Source organism: Nilaparvata lugens, chromosome 4 (genome assembly GCF_014356525.2).
Source record: "Nilaparvata lugens isolate BPH chromosome 4, ASM1435652v1, whole genome shotgun sequence".
NCBI lineage: Eukaryota > Metazoa > Arthropoda > Insecta > Hemiptera > Delphacidae > Nilaparvata > Nilaparvata lugens.
Genome location: NC_052507.1, coordinates 76,166,012 through 76,178,580, shown reverse-complemented (window position 1 = coordinate 76,178,580; position 12,569 = coordinate 76,166,012). Strand labels below are relative to the sequence as shown.

The 12,569-nt window shown below is 36.5% G+C and overlaps 1 protein-coding gene across 3 annotated transcripts in view; it reads right to left on the bottom strand.

Moving 5' to 3' along the window:
• LOC111043900 overlaps positions 1 to 12,569 on the bottom strand; it is a 46,197-nt gene that overhangs the window by 16,290 nt on the left and 17,338 nt on the right. For all 3 annotated transcript variants that reach the window (XR_005571133.1, XM_039426494.1, XM_039426496.1), the window contains exons 5-6: positions 5,553 to 5,681; positions 193 to 283 (exon numbers count right to left, since the gene is read on the bottom strand). Coding sequence is in view for 2 of the 3 variants with exons in the window: in XM_039426494.1 (XP_039282428.1) it covers positions 193 to 283; positions 5,553 to 5,681 (220 nt within the window). In the remaining variant the exon portion in view is untranslated. The remainder of the gene's footprint in view (positions 1 to 192; positions 284 to 5,552; positions 5,682 to 12,569) is intronic.

Here is a 12,569-nt window from a genome sequence, read left to right as displayed (position 1 = left end):
AGACTCTTCATTAACCGAGGATGGTTATAGGTCTATTTTCAACTTTCGATTTTTTATTACGTCAAGTTTTCATTCTGCAGTTTTAAAATAGACCCTTGCGAAGCACGGGTTACCTACTAGTAATGTATATATTTGTAACTCACTTGTTTTTTGTTCAAATAAATAAATCATAATTTGACATAAATCTCGAACCTGGTAGGTGTGCGGCCTGTTCCTGTTGAGTCTGGGGCTGTTGCGGGAATGATGTATTTCTTTCTTCGTCGGCAGATTGGATATTGAAACTCTGCAAATAAAATACATAAATTACTCAATAAATAACATGTGGTAAAATCTCAGAGCTTTCATAACAATTCTTCAATATCATAAGCACTTGCTTGCTTTTGAAACAATGAAAATCCAATTTGAATGAGAGTCACTGCAATACGAGATGAATTTCGTTTCACAATTTCCTATTAGAATTTTGTTTTGAGAAAACCTGTTCATCAAATTTGATGATATTCTAAGGATGTACAAAATAGCGTAGCCATTATCTGGAGCATCTTAAACCTAACCTATACTAGTAGTTCTGTGAGCAGTAGACCTCGCGCAGTTATAAACCACAGCCTCCTCTTATACTGTCCATCACTGTATATCCTGTCTGAATGTCGTGTCGACGAGATATCGGTGTGAAAACGATAATGGCTGTTGGGGTTGATGTATCAGAAATGCTAACATCGAAAGATAATCTTCCACAAGACATACTGGCAACAGGTCAGCCCGATTTGAAAGCAGAGAAAGGTCGATAGACAATACTATGTTATTTTATTTATTAAATAGCATGCGCTATTGCTTGGAATCAATAGTGCATAAAAATTGCATGCGATGAGGCATACAATTAATAGTTCACACAACACCTGATTTTTTACCAAGTTACATTGAGATATCAATTGCATGCAATGACGCATGCAATTAATAATCCACTCGACAGCTGATTTATGATGAATAATTCTAGTCTGATTTTTATCAGGTCTGGCTGCAACTGTCTACAACGTTGATAAAAAGATACATTTTCAAGATGTTCGATGTTTTTGAACGGGTAGTATTATAGTCCACTAGACAGCTGATTTATTATGAATAATTCTAAAGTATGATTTTTATGGTAATATTGGCGTATGAAGGAGACTCCTTTTCCTTTTGTATTATCCTTAAAATGCAAAATTTCAAAAAACCTTATGTATACGTCGACGCGAAATTCAAAAAGGAACATACCTGTTAAATTTCATGAAAATCTATTGTCTCGTTTCGCTGTTAATGTGGAACATAAATATAAACATAAAGAGAAATGCAAATCCGTCGACTTGAATTTTAGACCTCACTTCGCTCGGTCAACTAGACCAGGTTTTTAGGACACTCATCAACTTAAATCGAATCATTAAACCGATGAATGTAATAGTCAATTCGATTCAATAAAGTGTCCTTAGAAGCCTTCTAGTAATAGTTCTATGTGTATCTATGTGATTGTGCTGTGGTCAAAAACTTTTGCCCCGGTCGAGATTCGAACTCGGGTTCTCTTGATCATTAGACCGGCGCGTTATCACTTATTCCAACGAGCCACCCATTCAAGTAGGATCAGTAGTTGTAATGTAACGTAACACGGATGTTTCAACTACGAGGGTTGTGCCAGAATCAAGTTACACTATTTTTTATAACTCTGTACATGGCAGGAAGTGGCTGAAATTTCAGGGAACTTTCTTTCAGGTTTAGAGGCAGTACTGTAAAATGTTCATGCAGCTTCCATGATTCATTCGTCAGTTGAGAGCAATCCAATATGGAGCTACCACTCACTTCTACCGCCGATTGAAAACTACGTATTGTCATCCGTTTTTCAATGGGAGAGAATAAAAGTACGACTGAAATTCACCACAAGTTGTGAAGAATGTATGACTATAGTGAGGTCCACGTTATAATGACAGTGGAGAAAGATAGCAGAACAACGTTGCCGATCCTCTGTTTTGTCAATGCCTTCTATAGACGGTAGCTGATACAGGTTTATTGATGTAATATTAACGGTTCATTCTCGTTTAAAATTATCAATTATATTTTATATTGTATAATGTTTGGACTTTTTAACATTAAAATGAACTTAATTCCGAAGTGAAAAGTGTAAATTTGAAGTGATGTGCTTCCTATAACCTTAGTGTCCGGTTTCCCATTATTATTTATTTATATTTATTTATTACAATTCAGTTGCGTAAAGCCACACATTTTTGAGCAAGGCTCAAGTGGCATGCAACATGTCAAGTTCAGGATCGGGATCCTGAGAATGCGTTGCAGCACTCCTCTATTGTATAGGGACATGCCTCTACCAATGTCCTGGTTATCTTAGATAGAAACACTTAATAACCACCACACAACCTAATATCCTCTGGAATACGATTATAAAACTTCAATCCTGAGTAATACGGCCCTTTTCCAAGTAGAGAGAGTCTATGAATTGGGAGATGGAACAAACATGCATTTCTACCTCGATTAGGGAACTTTGGACTATATACGGCGAGGTGGAACTACCCTTGGGTCTCCCCATCATTAAAAGCCATACGCTAATAATAATAATATTTTATATTTTTTTTGCTTTTCAAAAATGAATTTGTTTAGAAATAAGTTTTTTTTAATTTTAAAATTTATAAAATAGAAACTCAGGAAGTGAAAGTACAAATTTTTAGTGAGAAAACATGAAGAACCCAATATATATATAACCTATAAACTTGAGTGTAAATAGGAAATGACATTGGGTAATACGGCAAGGCAGAACATCCAAAACGATCTCTCTGCCGATAAAAGCCATATGAATAAATAAATATTTTATTAAGCAAGGAATTATATTTTTCAATAGTTTCATAATTAAGATGAAATATTTTGTTCATTAATTATTAATTCTAAATTTTTAAAAGACGATCTGGCAACAGAGCAGAGCAAGAAAGAGATAGTGCTATCCGCTTTGTTGAATGAAAGACAAGGATATCAATACCATTGCTAATTAAAGACTGCCATTATAACGTGGATCTGACTATAGTTTTAATATTTTGAGAGAGTTGCTAATGAATTTTGTCAAGCGTTAAGGCTACGGTCAATGTCTACGGACATCTTCTACAATGTTTGGGGCACGTGACATGGGTGGCCGCTTCGTTTATTTATGCATTTATTTATTAGGATAGAACAAACAATACAATGATCGGAAAAGAAAAAACAGGCTATTGCCCAAAACTTTTTCAATTTTCTAATATTTAGTTTCAAATTGTCCAAAAATTATACAAACGTTAGGTCCATTTCAATTTTCTACACCAAATCACAATCTGAGAATATAGATGATTAGAATAAAACAAACAATCGTTGTTCGTTGTGTAATGTTATTCTTCCCTCAACAGAGGGATTTCCCTCAAACGAGAAACAATTTGCCTTGAAATAACATCGTCACCGTACACACTATACAACTTGCGGTAAATTTCAGTTGCACTTTTATTCTTTCCCGTTAAAAGACGGATGACACTACGTAAAAATGTGAGAGGTAGCTCCATATTGGATTGCTCTCAACTGACGAATGAATGTCTCAGGTCTCAGGCGATACTATCGCTACCCATCTAATCTTGTTTACCAAGAGTTTCAAGTTTTTAATATTAGACAGCTTTACATACGTGTTTTAATGAATTACATATACTACAACAAACACATCATTTTCAATAATTTAGCTCATACTCATAATACAAGAAATCTAATTAACTTTGGTATTGCTCATCCCCGACTCCTACATAACTGCTTTAAAAATACATCTAAATACATCTGTCATATATTATATAGAAACGTTCCCAATCATTTAAAACAGTCTGAAAATTACAGTATTAACACCTACAAGCAACATTTGAGTAGATGGTTATTAGAAATTGGCAGGGATGCTGCAAAGCAACTGATTCAATCCGCCTTCTTATTCAGAACTTAGTGAATTTGCCATTTATAATGATTAAGTATAGCCTTTAAGCTACTATTTATATACTTGTCTATATATACTTATTAACAGTATGGAATTTCATTGTGTGCAATTCATATTCTCGATTTGCTGATGGATGTTAGTTGATTCAATTGAAATAGTTTTAATTATATGTACAAAACATGAGAACATAATGTCAATCAACTTGAAAGAACTCACTCTCCACTCACAGACTCAAGTCTTTGTGGAGGTATTCACTGTCAAATGTGTAAATGAATTTCATGAATTTGTATTATGTTTTGTGAATAAAAAGCTATTTGATTTGAATCATGGCAGATTCATGAACATTTTACCGAACTGCCTCCTAACCTGGAAGAAAGTTCACTGAATTTCTCAGTTTTTTCCCGCCTTGTACAGAGTTATAAAAAAGTGTAACTTAATTCTGGAACAATCCTCCAACAATAAAATTGTTCTGAGACAATAAATTGATTGTGAGTTGCCTAAGACTATGATTGCTTTGTTTTGAATACTTACAGATGAATTCAAATGTTGGTTACTATGAGGGGTTGAGCTTGCGTTGTCCGAGTCTCCAGTGTAAATGTCTGACTGAACTGGTGGATCCCAGCCTTGAGATTCTGAAGCACTGTCATCGGTACCGTTATCCTGCATTACAGAAAAAACACATTAAATATAATGTGAAAACAAATGGTTCAATGTGCAGTAATTGAAAAGATATTAAACAATGTAAATAAAAAATTAAATCTCAGTACCCTTTTAAATTATTATTTTTTTTAAATTTATTCAACACAGTACACTTTATAATATACAGATGAATAACGTCAGGTCTTAATAAGTAAAAATAATAAGTACACAATAAAAAGCACACATGGAAGACTAGAATAGGCGTACCTACAAACTATGCTACCTTCTATCACTAAAATCCTTCACACTGTAGTAGGCTTGTGAAACCAGGAATTTATACACTTTACTCTTAAAAATTTTATATCAGACAAGGACTGCAGCTCGGTAGGTAAGTCGTTAGACACTTAGCTCCAATATAAGAGGACATTTTCTCATACAGCTGCAATCGGTGTTGTCTCAAAGACAGTTTATTCCTCCCTCTGGTGTTATAAGTGTGGATATCAGCAATTGTATTCAGATCAGATAAATGCTTATGAGTGAAAATTAACAGTTTGAAGATATAAATTGATGGTAGCGTAAGTATATTCAAGTCCACAAAAGCCTCCCTACATGAATCATTGAACCCAAAGACCAGCCAGGTAGCGGATAACTGTCACAACATGTTTCGGACATTAAATCATTTAAAAGGGTACTGAGATCTATATTTTTATTTATATTAAAAGTAGGTAGCCCTAAAGAAAAAAGACAAACAATGTTTATGGGATTACAAACATTTTCATACAATTAAAAAGATTTCGAGAGATTTTGATTTGCGTATGATCACATTAGATGCGACTATCTGCAAGTGCACGTCAGATCATACATGAGCCGACAAACAAAATCTGGAAAGAGTTATTTAAACACGTTGTGAATTGCCTAAGACTATGATTGCTTTGTTTTGAATACTTACAGATGAATTCAAATGTTGGTTACTATGAGGGGTTGAGCTTGCGTTGTCCGAGTCTCCAGTGTAAATGTCTGACTGAACTGGTGGATCCCAGCCTTGAGATTCTGAAGCACTGTCATCGGTACCGTTATCCTGCATTACAGAAAAAACACATTAAATATAATGTGAAAACAAATGGTTCAATGTGCAGTAATTGAAAAGATATTAAACAATGTAAATAAAAAATTAAATCTCAGTACCCTTTTAAATTATTATTTTTTTTAAATTTATTCAACACAGTACACTTTATAATATACAGATGAATAACGTCAGGTCTTAATAAGTAAAAATAATAAGTACACAATAAAAAGCACACATGGAAGACTAGAATAGGCGTACCTACAAACTATGCTACCTTCTATCACTAAAATCCTTCACACTGTAGTAGGCTTGTGAAACCAGGAATTTATACACTTTACTCTTAAAAATTTTTATATCAGACAAGGACTGCAGCTCGGTAGGTAAGTCGTTAGACAACTTAGCTCCAATATAAGAGGACATTTTCTCATACAGCTGCAATCGGTGTTGTCTCAAAGACAGTTTATTCCTCCCTCTGGTGTTATAAGTGTGGATATCAGCAATTGTATTCAGATCAGATAAATGCTTATGAGTGAAAATTAACAGTTTGAAGATATAAATTGATGGTAGCGTAAGTATATTCAAGTCCACAAAAGCCTCCCTACATGAATCATTGAACCCAAAGACCAGCCAGGTAGCGGATAACTGTCACAACATGTTTCGGACATTAAATCATTTAAAAGGGTACTGAGATCTATATTTTTATTTATATTAAAAGTAGGTAGCCCTAAAGAAAAAAGACAAACAATGTTTATGGGATTACAAACATTTTCATACAATTAAAAAGATTTCGAGAGATTTTGATTTGCGTATGATCACATTAGATGCGACTATCTGCAAGTGCACGTCAGATCATACATGAGCCGACAAACAAAATCTGGAAAGAGTTATTTAAACACGTTGTGAATTGCCTGTAGCTGCTCACACTGAACGCCACCAACCAGCAAGTGCACGCGTTCAGTGTGAATGTTCCTATTGCTCTTTCCAGATTTTGTTTCTCATTTTCATCACAAAGTGTGCATTTGCACATAATATATCCAATGTGATCACACCCTTAGATTGAGATACTGTGATTGAAAATTATTGTGAATAAACTTTGAATTTTAATTTTGAGCTAAGATACACCAATTGTCTTCGCACTATTGTCAAATCTGAATAGTTGATATTATAAATGTTATGAGATGTAACTCTCAGGTTATACATAGAAACGTTATTATTCACTGTAAATTCATCCTTCCTCATCCATGCATAATAGAGAAGTTTCTTTATATAAATTTGACGTACTGTCATCACTTTAAATTCGGCAAATGTTTCACTACTAGAAAAAGCCCTTGGCTTATTAAGAATTGCTTTTATTATCATTTTTTGAGATGTAAAAATTTTATTCATGAAAACATCATAAGCTCCTCCCCATACCACTAGCCCATATTGCAGCACCGATTGAACATAGGCAAAATAAAGGACCCTAAGTAATTTAATGTCTAATATTTTACGGACTTTATAAAAGATAAAGGAAATAAATTTTAAGCGTTTACAGATATATTCTATATGAGGCTCCCACTTAAGGTTACAATCAACCATGATGCCCAGATACTTTATAGATTTTTCATTTTTTAGTTGAGGGCATGCACAATCCTTCCATTTCTCAAAATCACAATTTGTATGTATTTTTAAATTCATAGCATCATTTGAAATTATTTTTTTTTTTAATTTATTCAACACAGTACACTTTGTAATATACCGATGAATAACGTCAGTCTTAATAAGTAAAAATAATAAGTACACAATAAAAAGCACACATGGAAGACTAGAGTAGGCCTACCTACAAACTATGCTACCTTCTATCACTAAAATCCTTCACACTGTAGTAGGCTTGTGAAACCAGGAATTTATACACTTTACTCTTGAAAATTTTTATATCAGACAAGGACTGCAGCTCGGTAGGTAAGTCGTTAAACAACTTAGCTCCAATATAAGAGGGCATTTTCTCATACAGCTGCAGTCGGTGTTGTCTCAAAGACAGTTTATTCCTCCCTCTGGTGTTATAAGTGTGGATATCAGCAATTGTATTCAGATCAGATAAATGCTTATGAGTGAAAATTAACAGTTTGAAGATATAAATTGATGGTAGCGTAAGTATATTCAAGTCCACAAAAGCCTCCCTACATGAATCATTGAACCCAAGACCAGCCAGGTAGCGGATAACTGTCACATGTTTTTTTCAAGATTCAAGATTCTTTATTGCCAGAACAACTTTACATTGCATGAGCACGTCAAAAAACAATAAATGTTTCGGACATTAAATCATTTAAAAGGGTACTGAGATCTATATTTTTATTTACCCCATTACAATATTAAAAGTAGGTAGCCCTAAAGAAAAAAGACAAACAATGTTTATGGGATTCCAAACATTTTCATACAATTCAAAAGATTTCGAGAGATTTTGATTGACTTCTTTTGGGTATGATCAAATTAGATGCGTCTATCTGCAAGTGCACGTCAGATCATACATGAGCCGACAAACAAAATCTGGAAAGAGTCATTTAAACACGTTGTGACTTATCTGTAGCTGCTCACACTGAACACAACCAGCAAGTGCACGCGTTCAGTGTGAATGTTCCTATTGCTCTTTCCAGATTTTGTTTCTCATCTGCATCACCAAGCGTGCATTTGCACATAATATATCCAATGTGATCACACCCTTAGATTGAGATACTGTGATTGAAAATTATTGTGAATAAACTTTGAATTTTAATTTTGAGAGAGAAGCAGCTCAAGGTTCGCCGTAAGCGAGCCGTTCACTATTCGACAATTTGATCCAAATGCTTTGGGCCTGTAGCTTTGCCTATCCGCGGAGGCCCACTAGACTACAATACTACCCGTTCAAAACATTCAAAAATTTTTGGAAATGTATCTTTCCATAAGCAACAGATGCTCTTTTGCATCTTCTCAAAAGCAACGTGTTGCATCCGAAAAGATACACAAGGAGCTTTAATGTCATTCCATAAGCAACAGATGCACTTTTGTATCTTCTCAAAAGCAACGTGTTGCATCCGAAAAGATACACAAGGAGCTTTACCCTATCTTTCCATAAGTAACAAATGATCTTTTGTATATTTTCTAAACCAACGTGTTGCATCCGAAAAGATACACAAGGAGCTTTAATGTCATTCCATAAGCAACAGATGCTCTTTTGCATCTTCTCAAAAGCAACGTGTTGCATCCGAAAAGATACACAAGGAGCTTTATGGAGTTACGTGCTTTCAGCACAACACAGCATATCAGCTGACATTCGTTGAACATGCTCGATCCATTATTAGTCATACGTTGCATCTCTCTCATTGATGAAGAATCTCTGTGTAGGGAACTCTCTACATCAAGGGATCTAGGGATTCTAAAGACTGCTTTTTTGCAAAGCAGTGAATATTATACCGCAAACCTTCCCTTGCCTATATGCCGTTTCAAAGTCACTGAGGTAAAGCAGCGTAACGCGAACTGTAAGGCTCAAGTCACACTTACGCGACTCAAGTCGAGAAGAGACTGCGACTCTAGTCTCTTCTCGACGCAGCATGTGTTTTCAAATGGTGACACTCCAGTCGATTCTAGTCTTCTTGACTTCACGACTGTGAGACTGAGTTGAGCGTCGAATCGACACGTTGGTCGAGCCTCGACTTGAGTTGCGTAGTACCGTGCATTTCTAATGAAAGTGAGGTTAGGTTTTATGAAAGTGATGTTTTATCATTTCAGATAAGACAATAATAAGAATTAGATAAGACAATAGATTCATAATTAATTATTATTAAATGTTTTATATGCGAAGTACTGACGAATTGGATCTTATATTTTTTATAAAGTAAGGTTAGAAAATGGAGTAGCATGGAACTGAAGTAGTGACAATGAACAAGAGAGTCGTAAGGTCGAGATACTGGAGTATCCTCGACTGGAGTCGTACGATTCAAGTCGAGGTAGTGTCAGTTGAGCCTAAGGGCCGGTTTCCGAGCTCGGGATTTAGCTAAGTTCTAGACCCTAAGGCCCGCCGCAAAGTAGACCCACGCTAATCCACGAAAAGCAACCCACGCCGTGGGATGTTTTGTAAACCATTGATTGCTATAGAATTATTCATAATCAATCAGCTGAAAAGTGGATTATTCATTGCATGTATTACACAGATGTCTGGACAAGCCTAGCAATGGTTTACAAAACATCCCACCGCGTGGGTTGCTTTTCGTGGATTAGCGTGGGTCAACTTTGCGGCGGGTCTGAACAGCTGGAGTCAGAAAATTGGCTTCCGAAACAGGGCGTAGTCGTAGTCATAGCCACATTTAAATTAAATTTCGAAAAACTAGAAAATTGAACACAAAATAAAATAAAGAGAAAATAGTGTAAAGTTTCGGCTATTTTGAATTATTTAGGAATGTTTAATTTCGTCAAGGAAAAACATTTCCAATTATAGAAATTAGAAAATAAAGATTGTCATTCCATAAGCAACAGATGCTCTTTTGCATCTTCTCAAAAGCAACGTGTTGCATCCGAAAAGATACACAAGGAGCTTTAATGTCATTCCATAAGCAACAGATGCTCTTTTGCATCTTCTCAAAAGCAACGTGTTGCATCCGAAAAGATACACAAGGAGCTTAATGTCATTCCATAAGCAACAGATGCTCTTTTGCATCTTCTCAAAAGCAACGTGATGCATCCGAAAAGATACACAAGGAGCTTTAATGTCATTCCATAAGCAACAGATGCTCTTTTGTATCTTCTCAAAAGCAACGTGTTGCATCCGAAAAGATACACAAGGAGCTTTAATGTCATTCCATAAGCAACAGATGCTCTTTTGCATCTTCTCAAAAGCAACGTGATGCATCCGAAAAGATACACGAGGAGCATTAATGTCATTCCATAAGCAACAGATGCACGTTTGCATCTTCTCAAAAGCAACGTGATGCATCCGAAAAGATACACAAGGAGCTTTAATGTCATTCCATAAGCAACACATGCACTTTTGCATCTTCTCAAAAGCAACGTGTTGCATCCGAAAAGATACACGAGGAGCTTTAATGTCATTCCATAAGCAACTCATGCTCTTTTGCATCTTCTCAAAAGCAACGTGTTGCATCCGAAAAGATACACAAGGAGCTTTAATGTCATTCCATAAGCAACAGATGCACGTTTGAATCTTCTCAAAAGCAACGTGTTGCATCCGAAAAGATACACACGGAGCTTTAATGTCATTCCATAAGCAACAGATGCTCTTTTGTATCTTCTCAAAAGCACGTGTTGCATCCGAAAAGATACACACGGAGCTTAATGTCATTCCATAAGCAACAGATGCACGTTTGAATCTTCTCAAAAGCACGTGTTGCATCCGAAAAGATACACAAGGAGCTTTACCCTATCTTTCCATAAGTAACAAATGATCTTTTGTATATTCTCAAAAGCAACGTGTTGCATCCGAAAAGATACACAAGGAGCTTTAATGTCATTCCATAAGCAACTAATGCTCTTTTGTATCTTCTCAAAAGCAACGTGTTGCATCCGAAAAGATACACAAGGAGCTTTACCCTATCTTTCCATAAGTAACTAATGATCTTTTGTATATTCTCAAAAGCAACGTGTTGCATCCGAAAAGATACACAAGGAGCTTTAATGTCATTCCATAAGCAACAGATGCTCTTTTGTATCTTCTCAAAAGCAACGTGTTGCATCCGAAAAGATACACAAGGAGCTTTAATGTCATTCCATAAGCAACAGATGCACGTTTGAATCTTCTCAAAAGCAACGTGTTGCATCCGAAAAGATACACGAGGAGCATTAATGTCATTCCATAAGCAACTAATGCTCTTTTGTATCTTCTCAAAAGCAACGTGTTGCATCCGAAAAGATACACGAGGAGCTTTAATGTCATTCCATAAGCAACTAATGCTCTTTTGTATCTTCTCAAAAGCAACGTGTTGCATCCGAAAAGATACACAAGGAGCTTTACCCTATCTTTCCATAAGTAACAAATGAACTTTTGTATATTTTCTAAACCAACGTGTTGCATCCGAAAAGATACACAAGGAGCTTTAATGTCATTCCATAAGCAACAGATGCACGTTTGAATCTTCTCAAAAGCAACGTGTTGCATCCGAAAAGATACACAAGGAGCTTAATGTCATTCCATAAGCAACAGATGCACGTTTGAATCTTCTCAAAAGCACGTGTTGCATCCGAAAAGATACACAAGGAGCTTTAATGTCATTCCATAAGCAACAGATGCACGTTTGCATCTTCTCAAAAGCAACGTGTTGCATCCGAAAAGATACACACGGAGCTTTAATGTCATTCCATAAGCAACAGATGCTCTTTTGTATCTTCTCAAAGCAACGTGACCTGGGGGTTGAAGAGGTGGTCGGAGGCGGCGGCTTGGTGCTGCTGCTGCTGTTTGATGAGGGAGGCGGCAAAGTGCTCCACAGGCTGGGGCAGCAGCGGCTGCTTGGACCGCTTAGTCGGGGGCGGCTCCGAGTCAGAATCACCGCCATCCGATACCGCCCCCGAAGAGGCCACTCCTCCCCGCCGCCCCCGGCCACCCCCCTCCCCTTCAACGCTGCGCCACCCCTCGCCTTCCGATCGCCAGGACACCTCCGCCAGTCCTTTGATGCGCAGCTCTTCGGCCGTTTTCAACAGTGATGATAGGTGTGACTGCAACATTCATATATATTTATTGCCATTTGATTTGTCCAAGTCTAACCATAGAGAAAAAATCTGGTGTGGCGCACTCACACAACTTTCCTTGCCGTTATGAAAATTGATCACCTGACATTAGTGTACACGCGCATCTCAAGTCTACTATTCAAAGATCCAAGCCAGCTGGTGACAGGACAATAACGCTGAAGACACACGAAGTCAGCTATCTCTTCATAG